This window comes from Protopterus annectens, chromosome 9.part0, assembly GCF_019279795.1.
Source record: "Protopterus annectens isolate FY-2018-M chromosome 9.part0, PAN1.0, whole genome shotgun sequence".
Taxonomy (NCBI): Eukaryota; Metazoa; Chordata; order Ceratodontiformes; family Protopteridae; genus Protopterus; species Protopterus annectens.
In genome coordinates this window covers 1,133,668,736-1,133,684,316 of record NC_056743.1, presented here as the reverse complement: position 1 = coordinate 1,133,684,316, position 15,581 = coordinate 1,133,668,736, and the positions used below count along the sequence as shown (strand labels likewise).

The 15,581-nt window shown below is 41.0% G+C and overlaps 1 protein-coding gene across 6 annotated transcripts in view; it reads right to left on the bottom strand.

Moving 5' to 3' along the window:
• VPS37C (VPS37C subunit of ESCRT-I) overlaps positions 1-15,581 on the bottom strand; it is a 452,853-nt gene that overhangs the window by 143,402 nt on the left and 293,870 nt on the right. For all 6 annotated transcript variants that reach the window (XM_044083985.1, XM_044083986.1, XM_044083988.1 and 3 more), the window contains one exon: positions 9,845-9,927. In XM_044083985.1, coding sequence (XP_043939920.1) covers positions 9,845-9,927 — 83 coding nt within the window. The remainder of the gene's footprint in view (positions 1-9,844; positions 9,928-15,581) is intronic.

The following is a 15,581-nucleotide window of genomic DNA, read 5'->3' as shown; positions in this document are numbered from 1 at the left end:
GCTTGTTAAACCTAGCACAAAACTGACAACCAATGACGTCGTGGTCTGGGCCTAGGCATGGGATACAATAGGAATGGAAATCCTTATGAGGTATTTGCTTCCCACAAGAAATACAGTTATTAACTTTTACTGACATCGGTCTGAGGCAAGAAAAAGTTTCCCCAATGGGGTACTTAGCTTTGTAGAAGAATTCGGTTCTGGATTCGGAATGAAAATCTCAGGAGACAGCCGACTGGCACTTGCGAACTGCTTTTGCTTCGGGCAAGAGAAAGACTGAAGAAAATGATGTCGGCTGCATCTTATATACCCCTGTCACACTGACGTCAGGGAGGAGGTGACAGCAACCGATGCCGGACCAAGACTTTGGAACTCAGGCCGACTGGGGAACCGCCTCACGACAGGATAACCCAAGTGTAATGACTGCAGCAGTGTAACACGATGAACATCAGAAATACTGTGCGGCGGAAGTCATGCCATCATGGAGACAGTGTCGAGATCTGCGCCTATGAATGTAATATGTTGACAGGGCAACAAGGCACATTTTTGTAAACTGACTGTAATCCCTAACCGAAAGCAAGTTTGAGGAGTGGTGTCCCTCGCCTGTTGAAGTAGATGCTTGGTGATGGCAGTAAGGAGACAGTCGTCTAGGTACAGAAACGCATGGAATCCAAGACGTCTCAAGGGAGCCATACATTTGGTGAACATCTGGAGGCTGTAGTGAGATCAAAGGGCAGAGCTCAAAATTGGTAATGACTGGCTCCCAGCCGGAAGCGCAACTGACTCCTTGATGCTCTGTCCATTTTTATGTGGTAGTAAGCATCTTGGAGGTCTATTGAGCACATCCAATTGTCTTTCCCTAAAAAGGGAAGAATCAACTGCAGTGTCACCATTTGGAACCTGGACTTCACAGATTCATTCAGCTTGCCGAGATCCAAAATGGGTCTCCAGTCCCCTGTTCTTTATGGCACTAAAAAGAATCTTGAGTAAGTTCTGAATCCTACTTGGTCTGTGGGGGACTTCTTGGACGACTCTTGTCTAGCAGCTTTTGAATTTCTACAGCTGCTTGTTCCCTTTGACTGGGTGGAACATCCGCGACTGTTCTGATCTGTGGGGCAGGATGGCAAAAGGGAATGGAATAGCCACTGGATATTGTACTTTGTACCCACTTGTCTTTTGCGATATCTTACCAGGATTCTGGGTACAAAGAAACACCCCCCCCCCCGACTGCCTCCAGAGTAGAGCAGATGGGCCTCCTTTCAGAAGTGCTGGTAGGGCCGACCACAACAGGAATCACGGTCACCCTGTTTTTATGGACTCCCTCTGGCTCCAGGACATCTACCATTACTGCCTCCCCCTCTGCCCCTGATGAAGGGTTCATCTTGTGCATCTCCCTGGGATCTTTTGAACCCATTTTCCCACTCTTCTGACCTGTAGAATAAAGTCTTGAAGGAACGGAAAAATGTACCCCAATGGCAGAGAGTATTCCCTTCCTGCTTGCACCTGGTGAGTGTGTCTTAGGTCCAAAAAGTGAGGAATCGTCAAAAGGGATGTTGGTAAAAGTAGACTTGAAGGGCTCCGCAAGGTTGCACAAGAGCATCCAGGAGTGCCTCCACAGGGAAACTCCGGAACCCACTGCCCTGCTCGCTCCATCTGCTGCATAGGATATTAGAGGAGTTAACAATGGAATTTACGTAGATAGCTGAGAAGTGACCTTTTCTGACACTCCAACAGCCAATGAATCTTGGAGAGCATCTCATAACTCCTTCAGGAGATCTCTTTGTAGCCTCATAAAGTGCGAAAGGTAGTTCAGCGATCTGAGGGTAAAAGTGGCTGATGAAATAACACGCTTCCCATATCTGTCCATTGTCCGGGAGTCCTTGTTCGGTGGATGGACAGAAGAGGAAATTTCAGAAAGTTCCTTCTTGGTGGCTGCTGCCACCACCATACCATCTACAGGATTGCCTTTTGTGAGAAATTCTTTCCACAGGTGCTAACAAGAACTTATTTGGTCTCAGAGGGACTGGTTCCATAGTGTCTGGCAACTCCCACGCCTTTTGACTAACCAAGTCCAATAGTTCATCGAAAGGCAGAGACACCCAGGAGGCTGACGGTTGAGATCCAAAAGCCTTCAGGTACACAGACTCCTTATCAGAAGGGTTGATGGATTTCCAGCCGCCTCCGTTTCAGGATCTCTAGGATATCTGCAAAGGAGATATCTTCAGAGAACAACCGCGGGGACCCTTATGACTCCTCGAGGTCAGTGGCAGAGGTGATAGACTCGTCAGGGGAGTAAATATGCTTCCTCTTGCATATTCTCTTTCAAGGAGCCTCCTCAGAAGGGTATTCTGGGGAGGTCTCTGAAGAGTGGGGCTCAAGGAGATCAGATCGGAGGCTGATGTAGGAGCCAAGCTCAGCCGAGCAAAGGCAATGAGAGGCAAACTTGGAACTGAAAAAACTCTGGTCCGAGCACCCCCCCTCCTGGAGTTGACTGGAGAACTTCAGCCCCTAGACTCCCCGGACAGCCCCGAGAGTGTTGAAGCAGGGATCGGTTCCAAAATCTCCTGAAGGGGTCGCCAAACCGAAGAATCTACAGCAAGTGGTACCTGGCATTCAGGCTCTGAAGATCCAGCTTGGTTCAGAGAAGGAATCATCATGGATGTAATAGTCAGTCTCGGCTGGCTCCGGAAATGAATGGGTTGGAGCCAAAAACAATTTAGCTAGTGCCGGCAACTTCAAAAGTCTGCGCACCACCCTACCCACGTCATCATCTGATAAGCTCCTAGAAGGCCAGGAGGAGAGGGTTGGTGAGTGAGATCTCTCCAAAATGGGAGATCTCAAGATCACTGGACCGGCTCCGAAATACAGTCTTTCGGCTCCAAAGGCCTTGGAACCAAAGTTGTAGATTTGTCCAAGTTTATGATCTCCATCAGTTCCGAGGGCTGTGGAGCCGAGGAGATCGATGTATCAGAGGTCTTTGCCAATTTTAGCAGTGGCTCCGACTGAGCCAAAAAAGCAGGAGATGGCCATTTTGAAGGTTTGTCACTCAGATGAAGGGGATCTACTGGAAGAAGTGCTCTGTAGAGCCTCCTCAAAAGAAGGTTTCAGGAACCCGTTGAGTACAAGTTTGTTCTTTCTTTCCTGCAGAACCCGGGAGTTGAAAGAATGACAAAAAGTATAAGTTTCATGGAGGTGAATAGCCCCCAAACAATAAACACAAATGTTATGCCAAACAGTGATGGACATCTGAGAGCATTTCTGATGCTTTTTAAACCCTGAAGGCTTGGGTTCCTTCTCTCTAGTTTCCTTTGACATTTTAGGAAGAAACCCGCACTAGAACAATAACAGGTAAAGCCTAAACACACCTCTATAATAAAAGTAACACACAAAAAATATTTCAAATCTCAAACACTATTACCACATTATAGTAACATGTCTAACAATACAGAAACAAGGAGAACAACTCTGCTCTCTAAATTAAACAGGCACTAGGCCCTCTAACTTAGAACGGACCTAGTAGAGTTACGAGCAAGAGGGATGCACACAGGAAATTAGCTCTGAAACGAGATATATATATATATATATATATATATATATATATATATATATATGTATATATAATAACTAAGTTCTACTATAAGCACTAACTACACCATCACCAAAAATGGGAAAATAGGCCTTGCGACTAACGACGGCCAACAAAAGCACACACTAGCATGACAAACAGCACTCGAAACTACAGCACACAGTTAAACTATGGAAAAAAACACTAACTACAACTAATAAGCAATTATTAAAGCTAAATATAGCTTAATAAAGGGAAAAAATGTAAGGTTTTTAAAGAGCCACAGCCAAGGAGAGAGCATCCAAACTCGTAAAGCGGCAAACGAGATTGGGGAATTACACCACTGCATGATGGGATACCTTTCTGCCACGAGCCAAGTTAGAGACTTTGAGCTAGTGAATTCAGCAGAGTTGGGGCCGAGGATCAGCTATGAACCCATCCGGTAAGAATGAATGCGAGATAGGACAACATAACATCAGAAATGTATTAGCCTGATGTACCTTAAGACAGTTTATCTGCTTTTTTAAAGCCTGATGGATGGGTATCAGGATGAGTACAGGCAGCGTTCAACACATCCGCCAAGGATGGCAGTATAGGGAGGATGGGACAGGAATGAGGTGTATCAATTTGTAACATATCATTCTCTTCAGTTCAGGGGAAACCTCTATTTGTTCCCATAAAAATACCTCATTCATTCTTGCAATGGTCTGATTAAAAGAAAATTCCTCCACTTGAGGGAAAAGAATTGAAACTTTCATCACAATCAGAGAGCTGGGTTTTGAAGCTGCAAGAGAAGCTCCGTCTCTGCTAAACTCAGAATCATCAGACCCAGTTTCCTCATGAATACCTTTACATTGAAAGTTCATATGTAAAAGGCTTCTGCATACCAGGATTTATTGCTTGTAATGTCTGTCTAGCCAAGGTAAAGAACTCAACTTCATCAGAAGAACAATGTTTATTTCTTAATTTCTTCTTAATTTGGAGTTCTATCAGAAAAGGACCAACATGAAGGAAGGACATCTATGCAATCTAATGGTGTCTTACTCCAGTTACCCAGAGAAGAATCTCCAGAAGTGTCTCCCAAATCTAGAGAAGATGCTTCTCCCATGCCCCTATCAGACAGTGAACAGCCAAAGAAGACATGGCTGAACCCATGTTCACACTGGCTGAAAGGCTTACAACAGAAGAAGCCAGAGAGGGAAGTGAGTGGTCTGAGGAGCAATCATTGACCACTGCAGGTTCACCCATTAATAGCTGAGGCACACACTGAATCTGCGACAATGACAAGGACTTCTTGGTAAGTGATTTCTTTCTTTCTAGGCACTGTGGTTAAGCAGCCAGATGGAACAAAGTGAGTACCCATACTGTATCTGGAGAAGAAGCACCAAAAGCTGTAAGCAAATGGGTCAGGTAAGCAGCCAGATGGAACAAAGTGAGCACCCATATTGTATCTGGAGAAGAAGCACCAAAAGCTGTAAGCAAATGGGTCAGGTAAGCTTTCAATGCATGTTTACAAGCAGCACACTTAATATTCACTACACTTTTCACAGTCCCTTAACTTAAAAAATAAATAAAAATAAAATAACAGGATTCTCTTATCAGTACTGTTCAGAAACTGCCCCCACACTGACAAGCAAAATGGTACGTATATTGTCACAGAGTATAAGCATTATACTGACATAAAATCCTGCCTATTCCTTCATAAACTTTTTGCAAAAGCAATACATAACTTTTTCACAAAATTCTCTCCAATTACATTAACAGCCTTAGATAAAAATAACGGCCCCTGAGAAAAAACTTTCTATATTGTGAAAAAACACTGGGTTTCTTAAAGGGGAAATACCACTTTTGGTCAATAAATAGATTAAATCCTATTTTTCTTAAAAGGGCTATACTTTCTGAGTGAAGGGCCTCCCCAATGGGGGCTTAACCACCAGAAACAGAGCTTTCAGTCCATACCTGCTCTTGTGAATCCTAAGAGATTATGCTTCTTGAGACGGCAAGAAAGTTTCACTTTTGCTGTTGGTTTCCCTCCTTATAATATCAATTAGATGTCAGAGCGAAGGAGTGTGTGTTTGGGGGGGGGCAGAGCTTTTTGAAGCAGACTTTCTTTTGCTTTCTAGGCAGGAATCAACTCAAATAAGGCCTACTGAGCAGTAAGAATGATGAACACGTCTGTTATTTTCAGCTGAAAGCACCACATGGTAACAATGACCATGTCACAATGAAAAGCAATGGGAAGCTATCAAATACTTATGAATCATGTCATCTTCTTTGAGAGAGTACCACAAGCCATGAACAGTGGACATGCTGTTCATGCAGTATACCTCAACCTAATTAAGGATTCGAACACCATACCACATGCTAACATAACAATCAAGCTGAACAAGCCCCAAATCAAATCCTACATTATTAGGTGGTAGCAAACTGTTTGAGGGATAAGACCAGGTGTATCCTTGGTAAACATGACTGTGACCAATGGTGTTTCTCAGGGCTCTGTGCTGGGACTCCTACAATTCAGCATTTACTTTGCAGATTTTGGCTGATGACAGCAAACCTGGTGTTATCCTCAAGTCCTTCTCCGATATGCAGAAACTCCAACTGGAACTCACACTTGCCAATCCTGGCTCAAAACTTTGATACGGTCCTTTCATCAATATTACAGTACATACAATACCCCACTTCAAAACAAAAGTGTTTGACAGACCTTGGGAAATGAGTAGATAATGCCCTTGCCTTTGACCATCAGATTACAACAGTGGGTAAGAAACCTTTTACATAGTGCAGCTAATTGCTAAAAGTATTCTGCATTGATTAGACTATGCTCCTTTTGGGATGTATTCTACAAGGCATATGAAGCAACTGGAAAGACCTCAGATGTACCTAATGAAAATGATCACAAGATTAAAATACAATTACCAGAAGAAGCTTGAAGCATCATCCCTTTACTCAATATTCTACAGACTCCTTTGAAAAGATCTGTGACTTGTGTTTTGAGCCATTACAGATCCAATAGTCCAAGATCTCTTATACCACTACAAATTGCCTAACACTCAAACCAGGGACCTAAATCTGCTTCAGCAGATAAAATATAGTGAAGAAACAGATTTTCCATGAAATGCTTCTCTTCTTTGGGATAAACTTCTACTCCAAATTAAGGAATGCAAAATATTTTCTTCCTCCAAAAAGCAGACAACTGAAGGGGTATCTAGATTCACCTCTGCTATGACTAGCCTGTACGGTCTAAAGGGTTATTGTAATGCGCAAATGGTCAAAGGGGTCAGTTACCTTGTAATTTGACGATTCTATAATTCTAAGATAATTTTATGGGATTGCACAGTACCGGACTATATTAAACAAGGAGTAGAAGGAAGGCATACTGACCGTGTAGAACACTATAAATGCGAGAGACAAGGGGTACTAAAGGTTAAGGGTAACAATCTGAAGAAAAAATAAATAAATAAGAGAAGAGAACTTGGCTAGCTCCAAAAGGATACCAAGATAAAAGCAGTGAGTAACAGGGGTAAGGGGGGGGGGGGTAGTACAGAAAAAAGAAAAAGGTGTATACAACACAAAGAACCACACACTCTTAACTCACAAGAAAAATATATGATAAATGATATACATTGAGAGCTCACAATCGACGTCTGTTTGCAATGTCAGCAAATGAAATCTGAGGTGTGTTAGGTTGGTGGAACATTATGCGTAAAGGGAGGAGCTCAAGAGTTCTAAGATCCTCGCTCTGGAAAAAGCCACCAATTCGGATCAGAGTAGCGGATCCAAATCCATCAGTTGAGGAATGAATGAAAAGGACATCATCAGATCATGCAATTAAAGATATACCTATAAGCAGGGCCAAGTTAATAAATATGCTTACTTCCATTCAGTAACATGAAAAGGAAACCTGGTGGACTATCATAATGAAGTGGTGCCATGGCAAAAACAGATGAATGTCAAAATATAGAAAATAAAATGTGATTATGGAACTGATGCCTCTGTGGAATGAAAAAAAAAAAGCACAGACTCCTTAAGGGATTCTACAAATCTGACCGAAATGTTAATAAACCCTTTGCATTTTAATCAATCCTCCCATTAAAATCCCCATCTCTGGCAAATGTGCACAGCATTAACAGATTACAGGACAGCTAATATGGTACCCTTGTAGAGGGGGGGGGGGGTTGAGGTGAAAGTGACAGTGCAGCAAAAATGTCAGTGACAGGCTATACACTTTCCTTCAGGGCTTGGAAGATTAGAAGGCCACAGGGATGTAGCCTCACACAAAGAACACTTGACTTGTATATGCACACTCTAAGACAAACTCCACAGCAGTTGTAGTGCTAGGGAGAGTAGGTGTTTAAAATTAGGTACCTTAAGCGGTAAAACATCCACTGTTACTTATCAAACAAATATCAGTTACTTTACTAAAATAAACAAGCCAACAACTACAGACAGAGCTAAAAAGAAGCACAAGTATGCAAAAACAGAAAAACAACAAACCAACTGATGAGAAACAATTGCTCAGGAAAACAACACTTTTATGTAAGAAAGAGAAGAAGAAGGTACAGATTAACAAAATTATGTGTAAAATCATGAAATTTCAGACAGATTGAGTATTTTTCTGTAATTCACAGAAGACCACTCTTTCCCAAGAAAGCACTAAGTGACCTAACCATTTGCATTTTACCTATCCCTTTCATTACTCCTTACGCCACCTGTTGACAACGAAAAATTACTTCTAAAGACAGCCCCCAATCCAAAAGCTTGAAAGGGTTAAATTACTCAGATAAACCATAATTATCAATGCAAAAAGATCCATTTAGATAATCAGATTTTAACCAGCAAAGCACACGGTCAATATCGCAAATTTTACTTGGATTCTGAAACTAAAATATAATAAGAAACAAGAAAATAAGTAAAGCATCAAAAGATGTAAAGCTATATTTTCACTGTCACAAACTGCAGTCAACTACATATGAATATTGCTTATATCAACAACTGCATGAGCAGTCAAGTATCTTAAAGCCTCTCTGCTGACCCTCATCCACAAAACTACTGCACAAAATCAGTTTTGTCATTTAGAAGAGTTAGTACCAAGTTACTTTTAAACAGCTTCACTGTACCATAACAACCATCACTGAACTATCATGTAATGCTTTTTAACACACATCTGGTAACACTTATCCACCCTCCTGCTACGACCTGGTACTAACTGCAAAAGGCTAGACCAAAAGTAGAAAGGAGGTTTAGTGAGTGCAAATGCTAGTGTTTAAGGCATAACAATATTGGTAACAATGATCTACTAGGAAGGATGCTTCAACTGACTGCAAAACGGAAAGAAACAATCTGAAAATTAATCTTGTGGTACTGAAACGGGGAAAGAGGGAATGTGGGTCTGTATTCTCAAAGGAATGGATTCACGTTGTAAAGAAATAATAATCCCACTTTATTAGGCTCACAAAGTATTGCAGGTGGTGCTGCGGTAGCGTTGTCACCTCACAGTAAGATGCTGTCCGGTTCAATTCTCAGCTAGAACGTCTTCTGCGTGGAGACATGCGTGAATGGGCGTACCTTCATTGAAGGTTGTGCGTCAGGCCTGGCAAGCCGGTACGTAAAAATCAACTGCCAATCATTAGCGGACCAGAGTTCCGCTGTGGCGACCCCTAACCAGGAAAAGCCGAAAGACACAAACAAACAAGAAGGGTGACAAGGTGACCAAAGAAATCCAGAGGAAGGCAAACAAAAAAAAAATGTTATGGACATCAAATGAATTCCCATTTCTCAGAAAGGATGGAATGAAATGAAGATATTCTAAAAAAAAAGAAAGATAAAGAAAAGACTGCATGCTACATACTGTAAGTGACAATTATAGCCTTCACTTGTGAATAGATTGCTTCACAGACAGGGTGGTACATTTACTGCCTTAGTGTGCAGTAGCCCATTTGTCTAACTGAATAGGGTGCTGCACACTGAAGACAATGAAGCTTACAAAATATTTTATGAAAGGAAGAGAAAAGAGAAGTGACAGATACAGAATCTATTAATGACACTTACATACAATGTGCAGGTATATAATGTACTAGATTTCAGTTTCCATCTCCCCTCCAAAAATATACTGCTTGATGGTTACTCTATACCATCCAAGTGTTGGCTTTTCCTGGTCCTTGTAGTCAAGGTCATGTCCAAACAGGGTCCTTGCGGAACCAGTTTACTTGCATGTTAAAAAAATTAAAAGATACCATCAAAGAAGATAACAACTTCTAAGAGTTATCAGTGATTGCTCACCTCTGAAACTTCATCACTGTTTGCACATTCAATCTGTAGCAGACTCAGCAGTTGATCTGGTTTGTATGAAGTAGCCAATTTTCCTGAAAGAAAAAAAAAAAAAAAGAGAAAAAATAAACAATAAAAAATACACAGATTCTAAGAAAAGGGTTCATTCTCCTTTACAGTATTCTCCTGAGTGGATTTTATAAAGAGTCAGCCCTAATGAAACCAAAAGTCCCAGGAACCAACCAATTTCATATTCTCGCATAGTAATCCTTCCCTTTTCCTATTCAAAAGATTTGGATAAGTTTACAATTTCTGTACCAAGAAATAGGATTACTTTATGTTGCATATGGCTTGAACAGCTGCACAGATTCTGAAGTCAAATGCAATGCACAGCTCATACTTTTCATGTGATGTGTTGTCATAACATACAATGATGCAAGATTAAAATGCTGGAGCGTTCAGAGGGAGATGCATGTTAACAATATTAGGGGAACAGCACTCAGGGTTTAGAAGGAATGTAACAAAGGCATGGTGAAAAACAAAGCAAGTCGGATGTATAAAGACAGAGTATATACAATTAAGGGAATCTGATAAAAAAAGTTATAACAGGCTTTGCTGCAAAGACTTCAAAATTGCTACTTAGAAACTAAGATGCATCAAAAAGATTGAATGAATTAGAGACCTGCGTTACTAACAACAGCTTCTACAAAAAAGCAGGGCTAGAACAAATATAGAAAGAAAAAAAAGGTGAAAATAACAGTCATTCTCATTTCCATGTATGGCAAGTGGGCTCAGGAAAAAAAATGAAGAAAAAACTGCAACACAAAGGTGATCTAATATGGTCCATAAAGATACATAAATGTTTGTGAATGTCACAGTTTTCTGCAATAAAAGTAGGAGGGTGGAGAAAAGTATTTCACACTGATAGCTTCCTGCAATAAAAGTAGTAAGGAATAAAAAATGTATCTGACATTCACGTAAGGACATGCGTGCGCTCACTCACTCACTCCATTAAAGGTGAACTTTCTAAGGGACAGTCAGTTATTCTTTCAACAGATGCAGTACTAGAAATTCAGACATTTTCACTTTTTCCAGCAACAAGTGAAAAACACGCACTCCACCAACCCATCAGCTAGGAAAAGGGAAACCGCTTTCATGCTGAGCCAAATGTCAAATAGAAAAATGAGTAGCACAAACACTCTTCTGCATCTCTGCAATATGCAGTCATCGGAAATATAACAGCTGCAGGTTTATCTTCCTGTATAATTCCATCTGCAAGCACCTGCTTCCTATGACAGTCTCTTGCAACATAATGGTTGCATAACATCAAGGAAATAAAATGAAAATTGTGTATTCATCATAACTATGCATCTGTATTGTCTATTTTCATTCTTCCTCACTAAATGGGTTACAGATCTGACCTCATATTTGACTCTGCCACGTATCATAGACTTACTGATCCAACTCTTGAGCTCCTCCCTCTACCCACAACACCCCAGCCATCCTACAATACCTCAGATAGAGTTTACTGCCTTATAGATGCTAAGATAAAGGAGGACAAAGAAGAAACAGTACACTATGGCTCAAACCTGGAACTACAGGGTCCAAAATATCCATAAGATCACTCCAGAAGATGACTGGAAGGGGAGAAGGAGGGAGCTGAAGAATGAAAATGGACAACACAGATGATGAGTACATAACCAATACCATATGTTGTCCTTTTCATTCTTCAACAAATGGGAGAGTCCCTAGCTACACGAATCCTGGGTGGTCCTAACAGAAGGATATTCTGGAGAACTGCCGAATCAAAAGAAGCCCTGCTTCTAGAATTCAAATCTAGTTTGCAATGAGTAATAAAGGTATGAGCATTGGACCAGGTAGCTGCTGAGCAAATGTCATAAATGGAAGGTCTAGACCAGAAGGCAAAAATAAGTATATATGGATCTACCTGAATGCGCCTTAGGAGGCTTAGATAAGGAGATGCCCTGCTGAGTATATACAAAGGAAATGCAATCAGTAATTCATTTGGCTAGGGTAACTTTAGAAACTGATGATCCCAGTCTGTTCAATGAGAAAGAAACAAACAACTGGTCTTCCTTCCTGAAATTTTTTGCCCTGTGTAGATAAAAACATAGTTGTCTATGTACATCTAAACGATGTAGCAAATACTCTCCCTTATTTGAAAAATTAGGGAAGAAAGCAGGCAAATTAATTGCTTGGTTGGCATTCGAGCCAGATGCTACTTTTGGCATGAAGGATGGTTTAATCCGTAAACTAACTCTGTCGTTGTGAAACAATGTAAGTGGATTTGGATGATAAGAGCCTGGTGTTCTGAAATTCTCCTTGCAGATTTTAAACAGTATTTCTAGTAGCAATTACAAGACAAAAATTTTAAATCAGTTTTGTCTTAATGTTCAAAAGGTTGTTGTGTCAACGCCAACATTGTCAAATCCCAAGGAGAGATGGATCCTTCTCTGGTGATCCAAGTAAGAAATGCCTTTTAGATATGCCTTGTATAATTTGGAAAAAACTAAAGAGGAAGCTTCTTCTCCTAAATGAAAATTTGATATGGCTGCTAATTGTAATTTGAATGTGGAAAAACTAGTGTCTTTTTTGAAAAATTCCAGAACTGAAGAAATAGGAGTGGAAGAGGGGTCGGTATTCTTCTCAACACCCCAAATTGGAAATCTTTTCAATTGATTTTTGTAAATCTTCCTAGTAGAAACTTTCTGGGAAAATAAAAGTATTTGTTGAACCAAGAAGGAAAGCCTGGGCTGTCTAGCTATTAATGGAATTTGAGATACCATGTGGTTAGTTTGAGACCTGGAATACTGGGATATTTCATCTCCAAGGGATGCGAGAGAAGATTTGGACAGGGGTCTAGTATTCACAGAGGATAATGAAGATGAGACCATGGGACGGGGAACCACACCTGGCAAGGCAAGAAGGGGCAATAAGAATCAGTCAGCTCTTCAATTGGCTGGCTTTTTGTAAGAATTTTGGAATCAGATGTAGCAGTGGGAAAGCAAAAAGTAGACTGGGAGGGACAAACACAGACTAGAGTGTCTCTTGGCAACTCCCCCGAGGGGGAATTGGTGCAAAATATCTGCTGCAGTTGTGGGGAGATGCAAAAGAATCACAGCAAGGTTGGCCCCAGTGATAGAAAATCTTCTCTGCCATTGACTGACTGAGGGACCACTTGTGAAGCAACAAAATGGAATTGCTCAGTTTGTCCTCTAGAATGTTGGACTTCCCCAGAAATGTGCACTGTCACTAGAAAGTGGTGGGAGGAGATCGCCCACTGCCACACTTTCACTGCCTCTCGACAAAGGAGGTAGGAATGGGTTCCCCCCTTGTTTGTCGACATATCAAACCACAGACATGTTGCCTGTTTGTATTGCAATAGTTCTTACAGAGAGAACATCTTGAAAGACATGCAATGCTAACAGAACCACTCATCTTTAGGACAAGGATGTGTGAATTGATCTCCTGGAGGACCATGTGCCTTGAACTGTCCTTGCCAAGAAAAGCCCCACCCTCAACTGGGAGGTGTCAGTGGTCACTGTAGAACAATGTGTGTGTTGTATCTTTAAGAAGCATTTCCAAGTGTGGTACGTGCATATAAATAGTGAGCACGTGCAGACAGCAGTGCCATTTTGAGAGCAGCTAGAGTGTGAGCAATGTACGAGTGTGGTAGTCAGTCTGTTTATAAGTTTATTTAAGTTGTTAAGCCTCGATCCTGATGTGTCTGTACATAATAAAGCTGCTTGAACAGAACCCACAACTGTTTCACTGTTTTATCCTGACCAGACGAGTGACATGGTGTCAGAACTGGAATTAAGAAGACAGCTTCTTCAAGCCAAGAGGTGCAGAGTAAACAGTGAAGGCATATTGAGCAAACTGGGTGTAAAAAATGGCCAGAAATGAACTACAGGTAAACCAAAAATTGCACAGATTTACTTTAAAAAAGAAACAACATGGAGCATTCAAAGGGCACAAAACACATTATTAATCAAACGAATAGCACAAAAACATATTAATCAAACGAAAGGAACAAAATGCATTACTGATTAAATGAGATGTTCGTAATTACGATATTTGATAAAATTATCAGAAAAGTTCATAAGGGGTTCATTATTCAAAGCATAACTAAAGTTGAAGTATCTCAGAGCGTGTAAAGTGTTTGCAGTGTGTGCTTTATTACTGCGCATTTATTCCAAAGAGTTTACTGTGTGCAAAGTGCAATTATTTCGTAAAGTGCAGTCGGAACACAACCATTTTGAAATGTTTCTTGTGCTGTGTACATTTATTCGCAGAGTGTCGCTCTTTCAAAGTGTTTCTTACACTGTTAAGAGTTATTTAGCAAAGTACAGCCATTTTGGAAGAGTTCAGTGTGTGTGTGTGTGTGTGTGTGTGTGTGTGTGTGTGTGTGTGTGTGTGTGTGTGTGCATACATAATTGCAAAAGCCTACACTGGTGTGTGTTAATATGGCAGAGGCATTTCGCACACCACTTGTATTTGAGCATAATATTGCAAAGAAGTGGAGAATATTTGAGCAGGAATACAATATTTTCATGCAAGCAGCTTCTTCTGACAAAGATGCACATACAAGGGCATTCATTTTGCGTAACTTAGCACGGTCAGAGACCACTGAAAGGGAGCATTCATTTGTGTACACACCAGCAGTATATTCAGGAGAGGGGGGAAAACCACATTTTTGTACCGGCTGAGTCAGAGGACACAGAGTGCTTGAAACAAATTTAGAGAAATGTGTTACATTAGAGAGGCACCTATTTTATACAAGAGACCAAAAACCAGAAGAAATGTTTGCAGCTTATGTCACTGGCTTAAGGAATAAAGCGAAAAAGTACAGTTTTGTACCTACCATAAATGTAGATGTTCGAGGATTCCATTGCTGCAGTCCTTACTATTGGGGTATAGTCCATCAGTCGGGTCAGGTATCCTCAGTCTTTTCTTGCCCCAGATGTCAGAAGACCTAAAAGACAAGGCCCAAAATACCTGCACCAAAACATGAAGAATATATACAAAAATATAAGCAGGTAAATCACCTACACAACCACCCCTAAACACAGAGGAAGGAGGAGGGTAATCCTCGAACATCTACATTTATGGTAGGTACAAAACTGTACTATGTTCGCCTTCCATTGCTGCAGTCCTTACTATTGGGTAGAATCCCAAAGCAGAGGTAAGGGAGGCTGGCAAATCATAAAGAAGCAGGAGCTGACAACATGCCTTGCAAAACAGCTGTGGCAAAACCAGCCCTAGACTTAGAGTAGATAGGAAGGTGATAATGCTTAGAGGCACTGAACTCCAAGTAGCTGCTTCCAAAATATCCTTAGTTGCCACCCCGTAGAAATGCTGTTGAAGTGGCAGTACCCCTAGTGGAATGAGGCCTAATCCCAGCTGGAACCTCCTTGCCATGATGGGAATAACAAAATGCAATGCAAAAGCCAATCCACCTAGAAATAGTTTGTTTTGACACAGGCTTGCCCTGATTCAAAGCAAAAGAAACAAACAACTGCTGAGACTGCCTAAAATCCTTAGTCCTGCTTAAGTAATAGCATAATTGCCTGTGTACATCTAAAGTATGCAAAATCTTTTCCCTTTATTTTGGGGTCTGCATAAAGGTAGGCAAATGAATAGTTTGGTTTAAAGCCACACTAGAAACCACCTTAGGCATAAAGGAAGGATTAGTACGTAATGATACCCTATCCTTATGGAAAATCAA